At 40.0% G+C, this 17,772-nt stretch overlaps 1 protein-coding gene across 1 annotated transcript in view; it reads right to left on the bottom strand.

Annotated features, from left to right (window-relative positions):
- LOC140356023 (retinal-specific phospholipid-transporting ATPase ABCA4-like) overlaps positions 1 to 17,772 on the bottom strand; it is an 89,190-nt gene that overhangs the window by 69,362 nt on the left and 2,056 nt on the right. Inside the window, exons 2-8 of the mRNA XM_072440714.1 lie at positions 15,410 to 15,514; positions 14,434 to 14,527; positions 12,959 to 13,100; positions 10,111 to 10,250; positions 8,813 to 8,940; positions 6,224 to 6,486; positions 2,580 to 2,616 (exon numbers count right to left, since the gene is read on the bottom strand). Coding sequence (XP_072296815.1) covers positions 2,580 to 2,616; positions 6,224 to 6,486; positions 8,813 to 8,940; positions 10,111 to 10,250; positions 12,959 to 13,100; positions 14,434 to 14,527; positions 15,410 to 15,475 — 870 coding nt within the window. The 5' untranslated portion in view covers positions 15,476 to 15,514. The remainder of the gene's footprint in view (positions 1 to 2,579; positions 2,617 to 6,223; positions 6,487 to 8,812; positions 8,941 to 10,110; positions 10,251 to 12,958; positions 13,101 to 14,433; positions 14,528 to 15,409; positions 15,515 to 17,772) is intronic.

Below are 17,772 nucleotides of genomic sequence, written 5' to 3'. Positions count from 1 at the left end.
GTGTTGTTTCTTTTATTTACTTCTGTAGCTGCTTTATGTTGCAACACTGGAATTTCCGCATTGTGGGACAAATAAAGGCTCTTATGTTATGTTATGTCTTATGTTATCTTGTCTTCGTGACGGTCTGTGGGACATTTCCTCTGCCTCAAGAACCAAAAACATACATTTCTACAGAAACTTCTGATCAAGACAAGATCTGGAGACGAAATGCTCCTGATGCTCAAAGAACGAGGTGAAATGCTAATGTGGCAGCTACATACTGTAATATAATAACAATAATATATCTGTAGGTGTTTTTAGTTCTAGTCTCTACTTCATTGCAAGAACCAGGCCAAGAACCCTTTGGTGGGAAAAAAGGTTTCTTCCATTTTAAGACTAAAACAAACTTTATTTATCCACAGCAGAAACAGCTCCAAAAACACAATTCTTCATTCTTAAGTCAGTTTACAGTGTTTAATGAGATCAGGATGAATATTTCAATGTTTAACGAGGTCTATTACGTGTTCAATGAGGAAAAGTCAAACTTGAGACATGAACAAAGGCTTTTTGAACAGATTGTTTGATTTTGCAAGAGATAGAATGACTTTTGGTGCTAAACGTGCTAAAGCAACGGACACAAACTGTGCATACAATACTTTCAGATGTATGGATAAAGCAAAACAAATCATCTCGCTTTTGTCCTCAGAATTAGGTCACGTCGAGTGGCTCTCTTTCTGAAACCTATCCATGCAGGAACTCCTTCTGTTATTATTATCTCAGTCAAACTCCCTATGTAACGTTATCTTGTATTAACATTTTAGCAGCGGGTGTAGAAAATGCCCGGTCGGTCCAGAGAGCGCGGGGCAGGAGGAAACATCGCATACGCCAAGACAAACACGCACCGCAGATATCCTTCCTCTCGCATTCCTCGCTCCCGGACTCCGCCGACGCAGAGGAAGAAGGACGGAGGAGGTAGGGAGCGAGGGAGTAGGAAGCGCGGGAAGGGAAGAAGCGGGGGAGGAGAGCGAAGAGCGGGGGGGAGGCCGGCGCGCTAATGGACTTCGTCTGAAAAATGTATGGAATTAATGATAATGGAGATTGGCGAAGGCGCGCCCGACCACGCGGTGTTGTTGACGTCCATGAGCAAGACACGTCACCCAACCTTTTTAATATTTGTGTTATCCGTGTGTTTAGAGTGTAATGGCAGAATTGTGTCGCTTTTATCGTCATGTTTTTCACATTTTTTGTCATGTTTAGTCGGAAAATGCAGCACAACTAATGAATTGTGTCTCATTTGTCTTGATTTTTGCTCGTGGAGCTTTTTTCAGTGGATATTTTGCTGCGAAAGTTGTTTCTCTGTTGACGGCGGGGGAGATAAAGGACACTTTCCCTCGGCCGACAATAGACCTCAACAGAGAAACATCTTATTAAAGTGAAACAAAGGTAATTAGTTCAGCTTAGTCCGTATCGGAGATAATGTGAGCGTGAACTGTAGTGTGGCCAGTGTTTATTTGGTTTTCTACTTCTGTGCGTTTGTGTTTATTCTTTTAGATGTCAGCAGACAATTAAATATAAAGTTTTATTGAGTTAAATTACAACCACAAACCTAAAAAAATATAAAATATATTGTCAGAAAATAGAAAATAAATATGTTTACTGGTAAAAACGAAATAAATGAGATAAATGAAAAAAATGAAAAATAAAATAAAATAAAATAAATAAAATAAATAAAATAAATAAAATAAATAAAATAAATAAAATAAATAAAATAAATAAAATAAATAATATAAACGCCTTACCCTTTTTTTTCATGTAGCAAGTTCCTGTGAATAATGTCCACAAAAATGGCAATAATGTGTTGAGGTTTGGAGCAGAGTTCAGACTTTGGAGAAAGAAATATGACAATTTGTTTTGTGTAAATAGCACTGACTAAAAGTCTGTATTGTTTATGCTCAGCAAACTAATAGTGAAATAATTTTTCATTTGTTCAAACATGACAAATTAAAATGGAAAATTCTGATTAATCAACATGAGGGTCCTAGGTTTACTACCACTCTGCAATTACTAGTGCTAGCTGTTATTTCTAGTTTTATACGAGTTCATTACTACTTAACTGCTGCTACGAATTAACCGCTACTATAATGATTAAAGCCACAACTGCAACACATGTTTTACTACTACTACTACTACTACTACTACTACTACTACTACTACTACTACTACTACTACTAATACTACTACTACTACTACTACTACTACTACTACTAGTACTACTACTACTAATACTACTACTACTACTACTACTACTATTTGCCTATGAATTTGCAAGATTTTTTAAAGAAACACATCTGAAACGAGCTAAATAACAGTGTATTTAAACGCTGCAACGCCTTTATGTATCAAAAGTAAACATCACAGGCTTTACAAGTGTTACACTAAAGTGTGCCACTTTACGAGCCACGAAAGCAGAAGCCGATGGAAGGCGGGCGTGGAGCACAACCTTTTCCCTCCGACCACAGAACAGTGAAAGATCTTTAGTGAGCGCGCAGAGATGACGGTTTTGCAGGCCGCTGCTTTATTACAATGTTTATGTTGGACACAACTGGGCGGAGCTTATTCTGCGCCGACGCCACACGACTGTTTGTACGGGAAGTCAGTTACTGTTTATGATCAGGTATGGATGAAAGAAAACAACAAGAAAACAACAAGAAAACCACATAAGGAAAACAAAAAGAAAGCAAAACTAAACTAAAAACAAAAAAGAGACTAAAAAGAAAATGAAAAATGAAGAAAATGAAAATAATGCAAAAAAGAAAAAAAAATGAAAAAGAAAAAGATTGCAAAAAAACAAACTAAAAGAAGAAAAAAAATACCCCCGAGACATTGAGAATTTTAAAGGTACTGCTCTGTCTAGAATGTTCCGCAGTATGAGTTTGAGTCGATCAATCTCCATGGCGACGAGCGGGTGAAAACGCAGAGCCAAGTTACGGGTCGAATCTGCGGAGAGGCGACGCTGTTCGCTGTTAAAATCGTTGTGATTTGAGCAACTTCTAATGAACATAGATGCAAGCTGGAGAAGTTTAATGCCACACTGTGCAGCATTACAGGCGTTGCCATGGAGATAAGCAGGTAGCGGAGCCTTTACCATAAAAGTTACACAGTGCACAGCTTTAGCTTTACAACTACAATCTACAACAGCGTCTGGCTTTAATAGGTGTTTTCACAAATAACAGAACCAAGAACTAAGTCCCTATAAACCACCAGAGGCAACAGAGGCTGGAAGTGGCTCTAATTGGCTTTAACATATGCTCCACATATTATGTACAGTGTGGAGCATTTAAATATGTAATCATGTGGGGTAAGGAAGGTAGAAGCATATGTTTGTAGATCTTCTTTCTACTCCTGGGCGTTAGAATGTGACGCACAAAACGGTCAAAACAAAACAAACAAACAACGAAATTAACGATAAAACACAATTCACAGTTTGTCTAAGTTTGAAAATGACAAACATATTTCTGCTCGAGTAACAAAATGGTTCCTGGTCTGGACCGGGAAGCAGCTGACCTTGAGCAGGAGCTACAATCTCCCCAAAGGTCCCTAGTTCCTACTCCGTGTGCATCAAATGGGGACAAAAACAAGTTCCAGCGTGGAAACACCTAGTGGCCGAAGGTGGGTATAACAGTCTTTAACATTAGCATATATGTAAAGTGTGGAGCATTTTAATATCTGATTCAAAGGAGGTCATAATAACCCTTAAACAAACACTGTTTGACCTTCTGGAGGTTTTATACCAGTAAAGTACAAGTCAGGTTTGTGGAGAAGCACGACGCACGTTTAGCGCTGTCTGGGCAAGAGAAAAGTTCTGTAATGCAGCTTTAGCAGTAGTGCTGTATCGGCACAGGTCACGTACTCGGCCTCAGCGCAGAGGAGTGTCTCACAGTGAACTCTACAGCAGGGGCCAAACTAAGCCTATTACAGAACCAGGCCAAGGCGGATAATGCGCCGTCACCTGACAAGGCTCAATTTTACACTCCAGTGCACAGAGGCGACTCGGTAAAACCCCGCCGACCAAATTTAGAACGTGTGTGGTGTGGAGGAGGCTGTAATCCATTGTATTTTAGTTAAATTTGTCTTTGCCTCACAACCGATGTATTGTAAAAGCAGCTCGTGGTGTCAAAATGAGACGGCTGTGTGCTGTTTGTATCTAATTGTAATGTGCTTTTTTTTTATCCTCCGTGAACCAGGACGTAACGCTGGTGCGCTGTTAGCATGCTAGTTGTTGTTAGCATTGCCCTGACTCGGAATGTTGTGAAAAGTGCAATAAACTCGTCACAATTAGAATGCTAGGAATGTGTTGGGAAAGTAATTAGTAAGTTAAGAACGGCTGAAATTCACTTTGAAGTTTTCAGACAGTAAAAATCAGGTGATCAGAATCAGATTATCTACTGTCATTCCTTAAATTATACATTAAGCGTTTAATGTGTATTTAACAACAAGGGAAATTATTTGGTTACAGTCAAAATAAAGCAAAATTGTTCAAATAGCCTATGATTTGCCCAAGTACTGTTCATACATGTGAATATAATTTAAAAAAATACATATGTACATATATCAATAAAATAAAATAAAAAATACATACATATAAGTACAATTTAAAAACATAATTTGAGGAAAACATGGACTGATACATATTTTTCACTGTAATACTGTATGTTATTGTATGTTTATTGAGTATTTATTGAAAGCCTCACTTTAAAGTTAAATTGTTGCATCAGAAATCCAGGAAGAAGACATGCATTATTTTCCCTGTCATAAATAAAATATCAGTGAAATACAGTAAACGTGTCTTTTTCTCTGAGCCTTTCCGTCCTTCACGATGACAAAACAGGAAAACGGATCATTTTAGTGAATAAACACTGATGGGAAAACTATGACGTGCAGTAAACCGGATCTGCACTGGATGAAGAAGTATTTGTGGTGGAAATGTTTGTAGTTGTAGTAGTAACGGTGGCAGTAGTTGTAGTAGTTAGTGGCAGTAAAGGAAGTAGTGATAACAGCAGACGTAGAAGTAGTATAAAGTCACAATAATGTTCTAGAATTTGTAGTCATAACAAGTATTGAAGTAGTAATTGGGGCATTAATGAGAGAAGTAGAAGTAATGATTGTAGTAATAATTAGAAGTAGCAAACCTAATAGCAGTATCTCTAGAGTGAACATGAAGTGGTATAATAGGAAAAGCAATAGTAGATGTAAGATCAATAGTCATTTATAATAATAACAGCACTCAAAGTAGTAGTAGTAGTAGTAAACATGTTGTTTTTAGTAGTCGACTAGTAAGTTAAATTATTGTTATTAATAAAAAAAAAAAAAAATATTGTACACTGATATGATAGAAGTGTATTTAGAACATTTTTTAAACACATTTCTAATAAAAGTTAAAATATGGTGAGCAAAGGCTCCTTGATATAGAATCATTTTAAAGAAACTGTTTACACTTCTCGGAGGAATGTGAGCCAAATCACCAGGAAGTCAAGAAAACAGTGTCCAAATAGGGTTTATGATTATAAAAATATTATTTTGATTATTTTAATAGTCGACAAGTGACGATATTCTGATAAATCAATGCAGCCGCAGAGTTTTTATGTCGTCATGACACTTTGCTGTCTCTGAGCGATAAACCAGCCTCGACATCCACCTGACGAACTCTCCTGAGAAACCCTGGCTTTTTTTATGTTTGCTATGTTAAATATGTTTTATATGATTATACTGTCTTATTATGATAAACAAAGAAGGACAAACTGTGAGGAAAAAGCGTTGGCGTCAATTTTTGTGTCAATTTGTTTTCACGTGGGACCTGCAGGGGGAGTTACTACGGTCAGCTTCAAAACACTGTAAAAATAAAATAACAAAAACGAACAACACCAGCAGAGGGCGCAAAGAATCCTTTAACTGGTGCGCTGAAGAGTTGAGGCAGTTAAAAGAATACTAAATACTACTAATAAATAATACTTTGAATACTAAAAAATAGAATAATACAATAATAGACAGTGAAGGTAATTTGAGCACGGAAACAATTAGAAAAAAAGGTTCAAGAGGCGCAATTAATCAATTTTTTCTTCTATTTCTGCCACAATTCAAGCAGCTCTTCTACTATTTATTAATTGTATTGTTTTTTGCATTTATTTTAGATGAGAAACACGTACAACGCCCTTCCAAAAAATTGCAAAAAATCCAAAATGTCAACAACAACAGAGCGAAACCTGGTCCGCACGACTCCTCGACTACCGCACGTGTGCTGTGTTCACTGACCAGCCGGAAGATCTTGAAGAAGTCCAGGTTGGCGTAGAGCACGTCCTCGATGCGCTGGAGGCTCTGCTGGCTCAGGGCGCACATGGCGTTCCTCACGCTGTGTAACCCATGGCGACCGGGGAAGATCAGGAAGCGGTCCAGCAGCGCCTGACTGCACGCGATGTCTTTGAGCTGCAGCTCCGGGATGCCGTACGCAAACTGGAACGACAAGACGTTTCAGCCCGGTCGCCATAGCAACACACATGCAAGAAGGCCCAGGAAGTGAACAGCAAAACACACGACAAGACAACACAAGAAGAACCAGGAAGTGAACAGCAAAACACACTACCACACAAAAATGACCAGGAAGTGAACAGCAAAACACACAACACGACGACACAAGAAGAACCAGGAAGTGAACAGCAAGACACACAACACGACAACACAAAAAGGACCGCAAAACACACAACACGACAACACAAAAAGGACCAGGAAGTGAACAGCAAAACGCACAACACGACAACACAAAAAGGCCCAGGAAGTGAACAGCAAAACACACAACACAAAAAGGCCCAGGAAGTGAACAACAAAACAAACAACACGACAACACAAAAAGGCCCAGGAAGTGAACAACAAAACACACAACACGACAACACAAAAAGAACCAGGAAGTGAACAGCAAAACACACAACACGACAACACAAAAAGGCCCAGGAATTGAACAGCAAAACACACAACACGACAACACAAAAAGGCCCAGGAAGTGAACAGCAAAACACACAACACAACAACACAAAAAGGCCCAGGAAGTGAACAGCAAAACACACAACACGACAACACAAAAAGGACCAGGAAGTGAACAGCAAAACACACAACACGGCGACACAAAAAGGCCCAGGAAGTGAACAGCAAAACAAACAACACGACAACACAAAAAGAACCAGGAAGTGAACAGCAAAACACACAACACAAAAAGGACCAGGAAGTGAACAGCAAAACACACAACACGACAACACAAAAAGGCCCAGGAATTGAACAGCAAAACACACAACACGACAACACAAAAAGGCCCAGGAAGTGAACAGCAAAACACACAACACAACAACACAAAAAGGCCCAGGAAGTGAACAGCAAAACACACAACACGACAACACAAAAAGGACCAGGAAGTGAACAGCAAAACACACAACACGACGACACAAAAAGGCCCAGGAAGTGAACAGCAAAACAAACAACACGACAACACAAAAAGGCCCAGGAAGTGAACAGCAAAACACACAACACAACAACACAAAAAGGCCCAGGAAGTGAACAGCAAAACACACAACACGACGACACAAAAAGGCCCAGGAAGTGAACAGCAAAACAAACAACACGACAACACAAAAAGAACCAGGAAGTGAACAGCAAAACACACAACACAAAAAGGCCCAGGAAGTGAACAACAAAACAAACAACACGACAACACAAAAAGGCCCAGGAAGTGAACAACAAAACAAACAACACGACAACACAAAAAGGCCCAGGAAGTGAACAACAAAACACACAACACGACAACACAAAAAGGACCAGGAAGTGAACATTAAAACACACAACACGACAACGCAAAAATAACCAGGAAGTGAACAGCAAAACACACAATACGACAACACAAAAAGAACCAGGAAGTGAACAGCAAAACACACAACACAAAAAGGACCAGGAAGTGAACAACAAAACAAACAACACGACAACACAAAAAGGCCCAGGAAGTGAACAGCAAAACACACAACACGACAACACAAAAAGAACCAGGAAGTGAACAGCAAAACACACAACACAAAAAGGACCAGGAAGTGAACAACAAAACAAACAACACGACAACACAAAAAGGCCCAGGAAGTGAACAACAAAACACACAACACGACAACACAAAAAGGCCCAGGAAGTGAACATTAAAACACACAACACGACAACGCAAAAAGAACCAGGAAGTGAACAGCAAAACACACAACACGACAACACAAAAAGGCCCAGGAATTGAACAGCAAAACACACAACACGACAACACAAAAAGGCCCAGGAAGTGAACAGCAAAACACACAACACAACAACACAAAAAGGCCCAGGAAGTGAACAGCAAAACACACAACACGACAACACAAAAAGGACCAGGAAGTGAACAGCAAAACACACAACACGAGGACACAAAAAGGCCCAGGAAGTGAACAGCAAAACAAACAACACGACAACACAAAAAGAACCAGGAAGTGAACAGCAAAACACACAACACAAAAAGGCCCAGGAAGTGAACAACAAAACAAACAACACGACAACACAAAAAGGCCCAGGAAGTGAACAACAAAACACACAACACGACAACACAAAAAGGACCAGGAAGTGAACATTAAAACACACAACACGACAACGCAAAAAGAACCAGGAAGTGAACAGCAAAACACACAATACGACAACACAAAAAGGCCCAGGAAGTGAACAGCAAAACACACAACACGACAACACAAAAAGGCCCAGGAAGTGAACATTAAAATGGAGGGTTGCGCACCTGCTCGAGCCGTATCCGTGCGTTGGAAAGCTGGAAGACGACGGACTCGGTGAGGTGCATGTCTCGCAGTAAGAAGGACGTGAAAACCTCGTCGTCTTTCAAAATGTCTTCCACTTTGAGTCCGCGTCCTGCAGATCGAGAAAAATGCAAATCGGACGTTTTGTTGTGGCTCAGAACGACACGTTTATCATCAATTTAATAGTTGCCGGTTTAGTTCTACACACGGAGAAAAGGACACTTAATTAGACGAGCTTTATCGTCCATGGTTGCTTTATTTTATTCTAGTGAGGATGGAAGGTTTTACCGTATTTTCTGGACTATAAGTCGCACTGGAGTATAAGTCTCACCAGCCAAAAAATGCATAATAGAGAAGAAAAAAACACATAAGTTGCACTGGAGTATAAGTATATAAGTATAAATATAAATACAAGTCGTACCCCGGCCAAAACTATGAAAAAAGGTGCTACTTATAGTCCGGAAAATACGGTAATAAATGTCAGCAGCAGCAGCGTCAACATAAACACAGTGTGTCGTGAGTCACAGATAGATATAGAGAGATATAAATAGATACATTTGTCCTAAAGCAGGTAAAAACTTTAAACAACAGACACGATAAATCTGAGATGTTATAAAGAAAACAGTCTCTTTACAGCAAAAACAACTGTTAAAAAGTAAAAAAGCACAAGATGCTGTTTGTGCGCAGGACTGGTTTAAAAGTTTAGTGTTTCTGACGCTCTGGCTGTGTGTTTTATAATTCCACTGATTTGGCTAAATTTAGACCTGCACTTTTTGCACATCGCAGTCTCCTCGAGTTAACGCTCTGGTGCTTAATTTAATGTTTTTATTACGAATAAAATCCAACGAGCATCCGAAAACATCCGAACTTCAGCAATGTTTTGTTACTCATTTTATTTTATTCAACTTCTAATTTACAAACAACAAACAAATTATACCACAATAATATGCACTGTCCCTTAAATAAAGAAATACATAAGTTAATGAATTAAGCATTAAATAAATAAATAGAAATAATGATGATAATAATAATAATTTTAAATATATATGTTTTTTTTAATTAAAAAATTAAATAAATACATAAAATAAACTGATACCACTTGACCAAGTTACTAAAGACAGCGACTACTGAGTAAATAAAATGAATAAAATGAATAAAATGAATAACTTAACAATAACCAAAAGTTACTAAAGACAGTGACTAATGAGTAATTTAATAAATGACATAATAATGCAAAACCAACTGGATCTCGACTCCCAATCTGAAACAGAAGTGTTCTGACCTGACACTGAGGACGGATTGTGGCGAAGTGTCTCCATGAAGCTGGAGAACGAGGACACTTCAGTCCAGATCCTGCGCAGCTGATGGAGCTCGGTGTCCTTCAGGACCAGCTCCTGGAGGTCGGTGTAGAAACGCGCCAATCTGGAAAACAACAACAACAGCCTCAGAATTTAGACCTCATTTAGACCTCTTTCTCTGTAGATGAATAATGAGCCCAGTTTGCCCCGTGTTTGCTTTGGGAGCGATCACATCTGCTTAATTACACTGACATTTAAGTTTGAAAGAGAAATAAACTAAATTGTGCTTAAAAAATAGTGCCTTTATGCAGATTAAATGTGGCACTAAACACATTACCAACAAAAATAAATAATTGTGTATTTTAAAATCTTCAATAACAGTTTTGCTAATGTTTTTATCCAATTTTAAAACTAAAATAATGAGGATATTTTTTACAGTGTTCTTCCCATTTCTATATTCACCAAGTCTGCTTTTGAAATGTTTGGCTTTGTATCTTTCAGACACATTTTTTATGAATGTGAAAACACGGTGACAGCCAGACAGCACCACAGAATGCCTGGGATCCCGGGGGTCAAAGTTCACAGACAGAGGTCGGACCCCCCATGTTAAAGCATTATTACAAACACAGCTCATGTCCACATCGCTCAAACCTCAAACGACCACATGATCACATGAGAAATTAACTCTATAACGGTATTTTATGAAAAATTTTAATGTTTTTTTACACAGTCTGTATCTTTCTGGCATAATAACAATAATAATTCTGATATTTTGTGGGCTGAAAATCTGAAGGGAGTAAATTCAGTTTTTGTTTGCCAAAGGAAAACTTTATTTCACTCCCTTCAGAGTTCCAGCCCACGTAAGTTCACAGCCAGTAACTTTGTGGCATAAAAATAATTCTGATATTTTGTGGGCTGAAAATCTGAAGGGAGTAAGTGGTCAGATGCGGACAGCAGTCAGAAATCTCCTTTTGACCCTCAGAACTTTACTGCATGAAAACAATGTAGTACAGCCCCTTTAATGCCCCACAGTGAAACCATTTTGCCCTTAATCTTCGCCTAACTCCACATTTGTTCCATTAATGTATAGTTTCGATCAGTTAGTAGTCAGTATTATCAGTCCTTAAGTCAGTATTATCAGTCCTTAGTCAGTATTATCAGTCCTTAGTCAGTATTATCAGTCCTTAGTCAGTATTATCAGTCCTTAAGTCAGTATTATCAGTCCTTAAGTCAGTATTATCAGTCCTTAGTCAGTATTATCAGTCCTTAGTCAGTATTATCAGTCCTTAAGTCAGTATTATCAGTCCTTAGTCAGTATTATCAGTCCTTAAGTCAGTATTATCAGTCCTTAAGTCAGTATTATCAGTCCTTAGTCAGTATTATCAGTCCTTAGTCAGTATTATCAGTCCTTAAGTCAGTATTATCAGTCCTTAAGTCAGTACTATCAGTCCTTAGTCAGTATTGTCAGTCCTTAAGTCAGTATTATCAGTCCTTAGTCAGTATTATCAGTCCTTAGTCAGTATTATCAGTCCTTAAGTCAGTATTATCAGTCCTTAGTCAGTATTATCAGTCCTTAAGTCAGTATTATCAGTCCTTAAGTCAGTATTATCAGTCCTTAGTCAGTATTATCAGTCCTTAGTCAGTATTATCAGTCCTTAAGTCAGTATTATCAGTCCTTAAGTCAGTATTATCAGTCCTTAAGTCAGTCATTAAGTCAGTATTATCAGTCCTTAAGTCAGTATTATCAGTCCTTAGTCAGTATTGTCAGTCCTTAAGTCAGTATTATCAGTCCTTAAGTCAGTATTATCAGTCCTTAAGTCAGTATTATCAGTCCTTTTAGTCAGTATTATCAGTCCTTAGTCAGTATTATCAGTCCTTAAGTCAGTATTATCAGACCTTGAGTCAGTATTATCAGTCCTTAAGTCAGTATTATCAGACCTTAAGTCAGTATTATCAGTCCTTAAGTCAGTATTATCAGTCCTTAAGTCAGTATGATCAGTCCTTAGTCAGTATTATCAGTCCTTAGTCAGTATTATCAGTCCTTAAGTCAGTATTATCAGTCCTTAGTCAGTATTATCAGTCCTTAAGTCAGTATTATCAGTCCTTAAGTCAGTATTATCAGTCTGTCGGTGTAATCCCTCATTCGTCCAGGCGTGTTCCATAGTAGAAAACGCTTCAGTTGTAGTCATCTGGACTCAGTTTGAAAAAATAGACGTTTCGACTCTCATCCAAGAGTCATTGTCAATAAAAGAATTTAGATCGAGAACTCCGATATTAATACTGTTCTGTGGTAAGACCCGCCCATTGGGCGGAGCCTTCCTGAAGTAGAAAGAGTTGGGGAGTTTCTGTTGAAACAAACAACTCTTTCTACTTCAGGAAGGCTCCTCCCAATGGGCGGGTCTTACCACAGAACAGTATTAATATCGGAGTTCTCGACCTAAATTCTTTTATTGACAATGACTCTTGGATGAGAGTCGAAACGTCTATTTTTTCAAACTGAGTCCAGATGACTACAACTGAAGCTTTATTAGTATTATCAGTCCTTAGTCAGTATTATCAGTCCTTAAGTCAGTATTATCAGTCCTTAAGTCAGTATTATCAGTCCTTAGTCAGTATTATCAGTCCTTAAGTCAGTATTATCAGTCCTTAAGTCAGTATTATCAGTCCTTAAGTCAGTATTATCAGTCCTTAAGTCAGTATTATCAGTCCTTAGTCAGTATTATCAGTCCTTAGTCAGTATTATCAGTCCTTAAGTCAGTATTATTGTCGTTCTCTGCAGAGCGACGTCGAGCTGAAGTGTCAGCACCGTGTCATGTTGACGCCTTGACTCACAGTGAGTTGTTGTAGTTGGAGACCACGCCCGGCCCCTCGGCTCGGGTGGGATGCCTGAAACACGGGTTGTTGACGTTACAGAAGATTCCCTGGATCCACGGCAGGATCCCGGTTGAGGGCATGGCCTTGTTTGGGAAGTGACCTGCAACGAGACGGTTAAAAGTGTGAAACGGCAGCTCACGTGGAACGACACAAACTGTAGTGGTGGGAAAAGTACTCTAGACCAAAATAATTACTAAACATATCGCTTTACTATTAGAATCAAATGTGGTGATTTTAATACAAATTTAACTGATTTTGCGTCAACTGAACCTTATTTTTCAATCATTCAAGTCATTTTTAGGCTGCAACAAACGATCATTTTTAGAATTATTAGTCTGGCAATTATTCTTTTGATTAGTTGATCAGTTTAGAATATGAAATGCGTGTAAAGATATGTAGATTTGTACTAAATTTGACCCAGATGAAGATGATGCTGCTTGAGGTCGTCCTGATCAAAAACGCTAAAATTACTGTAATTTTGATGTAATTTCTGCTTTGTACGAGTCATAAAACATATTCTCTCACACATGGCATGTTTTGGAGTCTGTTTATAGTCCAGGTAACGATTATTCAATTAGTAAATTAGTTAATGATAATCTCAAGTATCGATTAATTGATTCACTTGTTGTTTCCCGAATAATTTGATTTATGTTTTTTCAAAGTCAGGAAAACCTCTAGTCAGGAAGTCACATTGAACGTGCAAAAAAATAACTACTAAAACCACACGGAAAGTACTTTTGTACTTTTCACTCCAGTTAAAAATGTAGTAGAATGTAGGGAAATACAAGTAAAAAGTATCCACTGTAAAATGTAAAAGTTTCACTGAGCTAAAACGCAGTTGAGATCAATAACATTTTACAAAAATTATACAAATTTTATCCCGGAATAACCATTTCATTAGGATTCTATTTGTACTTCCTTTTTGTAAATTATGACATCACACCAGGAAATTACCCAGCAAACACTAGGCCAAAACTCATCTAATGCTACAATTTTTTATAGTTTAAAAAAAACATAAAATGTATGAGAGCAACTTCATTTTGTTGAATTAATGTTTAGAGGGTCAAAAAAGTTGTTTATTTTGTGTAAATTATATATAATTGTCCCTGGTGTGATGTCACTTCCTGTCATTTTCTACAGATTTTTAAACTTTTCTCCACAAATACCTGCTCGATCGGCGTAAAACTATAATTATTTTTTACAACAGGTTTAAATACACCAAATAAAGTCAAAAATAGAAAGTGATAAAAACCTGTAACACGTCACTTTAAGTAGAGTTACAGATGGATAACAATTGCACTTTGATGTTTTTTTAAACTTTAAGTCTTAAAACTACGTGTAACTGTGTAAACCTGTATGACTCATCTTGTATTGCCTGAATCACTCTTGATACAAAGTTGTGACCTTGCATGTAACCATGACGACGCTCTTACACTCATGTTGCTGGTACAGGGGGTTGGCCCGTCTCAGCCACACCAGCCCGATAAATAAGACCACCGGCCAGACGATCTCAACCAGGAATCGAATCTGCACAAAAATAAAACACCACAAACTTAAACAGCTGAAGGAAACTAAGAGCAGTTATAACTGTCACGTATTGTGTATGAAAAGTATGTTACTTAAAGTCATACAAAGAATTTAAAGTATGACAGTCTTAGAGCTCAGTTCTACTTCTATTTTTATATTTTTCTTTCTTGACGTTACATGATCAATATTTACCGCACCAAAGTAAGTAATAATTAGACAAACATTGTGTGCACTTTAAGGACTATTGGGTTTTTAAAAAAAAATACCGTATTTTCCAGACTATAAGTCGCACCTTTTTTCATGGCCAGGGTGCGACTTATACTTATATTTATATTTATATACTTATGCTATATATCGGGAGCGACTTATATGTGAAATTATTTGTAGTATTTTGTTCGTTTCAATGGTCTAATAAAAAATCTACCCAACATTTGTGTAATAATTTGAAGAGAAATGAGAGTGGTAATCTTCCACACAAAGGTATAAAGTTATATTTCTGTACTTTTGTGGTTATTGTTATGGTCCATTCATGTTTTATGACATTTTCAGTTACATTTAGTCACATTCTTGCATGTGGATTGTGACAATATATCACCTGAATGGTTTATATTTTAGATCTATGGATATAAAATCGCAGTATTGACAACCACTCAAGGATATTAAAGTTGAAAGATATAAACCTTATTTTGACAATATATCAAATCACAAATCTAACCAGCTCAGAATTTGAGGGAAATATATTTCTAGTTTAGTTTATAAATAATATATCACTAAAAGTCAAAGATCCACATTTAAGGAACATTCTGGTGAAGAAATCTTTCAAATGTTTCAATGATCTCATTACAAAAATCAACCTCATGTGTGTTGATATGGGCCGGTCACCTTCTGGCGTTTGCGGAGCGTCCAGTTCTTCCAGAGAAGCAGACGGACCTGAGCGCTGGTCTTCATCGCTCCACAGCCCGACGCCTCCAGAGATCATGAGACCACCTAAAACACAAAGCATCTGACCAGTCTACACCTGACCAGTCTATATCTGACCAGTCTACATGTGACCATCTACATCTGACCAGTCTATATCTGACCAGTCTACATGTGACCAGTCTACATGTGACCATCTACATCTGACCAGTCTATATCTGACCAGTCTACATGTGACCATCTACATCTGACCAGTCTATATCTGACCAGTCTACATGTGACCAGTCTACATGTGACCATCTACATCTGACCAGTCTATATCTGACCAGTCTACATGTGACCATCTACATCTGACCAGTCAACATCTGACCAGTCTACATCTGACCATGAGACGACCTGCAAACACAAAGCATCTGACCAGTCAACACCTGAACAGTCTAACGCATCTCCAGACCCTAGGCTCGGTCAGGACCATCTCCAGACCCTGTGCTAGGCTCGGTCAGGACCATCTCCAGACCCTAGGCTCGGTCAGGACCATCTCCAGACCCTGTGCTAGGCTCGGTCAGGACCATCTCCAGACCCTGTGCTAGGCTCGGTCAGGACCATCTCCAGACCCTGTGCTAGGCTCGGTCAGAACCATCTCCAGACCCTGTGCTAGGCTCGGTCAGGACCATCTCCAGACCCTGTGCTAGGCTCGGTCAGGACCATCTCCAGACCCTGTGCTAGGCTCGGTCAGGACCATCTCCAGACCCTGTGCTAGGCTCGGTCAGAACCATCTCCAGACCCTGTGCTAGGCTCGGTCAGGACCATCTCCAGACCCTGTGCTAGGTTCGGTCAGGACCATCTCCAGACCCTAGGCTCGGTCAGGACCATCTCCAGACCCCAGGCTCGGTCAGGACCATCTCCAGACCCTAGGCTCGGTCAGGACCATCTCCAGACCCTAGGTTCGGTCAGGACCATCTCCAGACCCTGTGCTAGGCTCGGTCAGGACCATCTCCAGACCTTAGGCTCGGTCAGGAACATCTCCAGACCCTGTGCTAGGCTCGGTCAGGACCATCTCCAGACCTTAGGCTCGGTCAGGACCATCTCCAGACCCCAGGCTCGGTCAGGACCATCTCCAGACCCTAGGTTCGGTCAGGACCATCTCCAGACTCTGTGCTAGGCTCGGTCAGGACCATCTCCAGACCCTGTGCTAGGCTCGGTCAGGACCATCTCCAGACCCTAGGCTCGGTCAGGACCATCTCCAGACCCTGTGCTAGGCTCGGTCAGGACCATCTCCAGACCCTAGGCTCGGTCAGGACCATCTCCAGACCCTGTGTTAGGTTCGGTCAGGACCATCTCCAGACCCTGTGTTAGGCTCGGTCAGGACCATCTCCAGACCCTGTGCTAGGCTCGGTCAGGACCATCTCCAGACCCTAGGCTCGGTCAGGACCATCTCCAGACCCTGTGTTAGGCTCGGTCAGGACCATCTCCAGACCCTGTGTTAGGTTCGGTCAGGACCATCTCCAGACCCTGTGTTAGGCTCGGTCAGGACCATCTCCAGACCCTGTGCTAGGCTCGGTCAGGACCATCTCCAGACCCTAGGCTCGGTCAGGACCATCTCCAGACCCTGTGTTAGGTTCGGTCAGGACCATCTCCAGACCCTGTGTTAGGCTCGGTCAGGACCATCTCCAGACCCTGTGCTAGGCTCGGTCAGGACCATCTCCAGACCCTAGGCTCGGTCAGGACCATCTCCAGACCCTGTGTTAGGTTCGGTCAGGACCATCTCCAGACCCTGTGTTAGGCTCGGTCAGGACCATCTCCAGACCCTGTGTTAGGTTCGGTCAGGACCATCTCCAGACCCTGTGTTAGGCTCGGTCAGGACCATCTCCAGACCCTGTGCTAGGCTCGGTCAGGACCATCTCCAGACCCTAGGCTCGGTCAGGACCATCTCCAGACCCTGTGTTAGGTTCGGTCAGGACCATCTCCAGACCCTGTGTTAGGCTCGGTCAGGACCATCTCCAGACCCTCGGCTCGGTCAGGAGTTGAACATGTTTGTCAGAAGCTGCTCAGATTATGTGTCTAACCCGAGTCAAATGTGACTAAAAAAAAAAAAAAAAGAAGTCATTTCTTTTATAAAAACCTGACACACACTCGCTCCTCACATACAGAGTCCACACAGATGAGCGGAGAGAGTAATTTGTTTCAGGACGACATGTACAACAGATTAGAGCGGCTGAGGCAGGAGAAAAAGGAAAACAAAATGGAGAAGACGAGAGTCCAAAACAAAGCCACAAGCTGTCATTCCACAGTTATTATTACACTGTCATTCCACTGTTATTCCACTG

This window comes from Eucyclogobius newberryi, unplaced genomic scaffold, assembly GCF_026437365.1.
Source record: "Eucyclogobius newberryi isolate DKJ021-1_F unplaced genomic scaffold, fEucNew1.0.hap1 SCAF_12, whole genome shotgun sequence".
NCBI lineage: Eukaryota > Metazoa > Chordata > Actinopteri > Gobiiformes > Gobiidae > Eucyclogobius > Eucyclogobius newberryi.
Note: the sequence above shows the minus strand (reverse complement) of the source record. Positions and strands in the feature narration are given on the sequence as shown.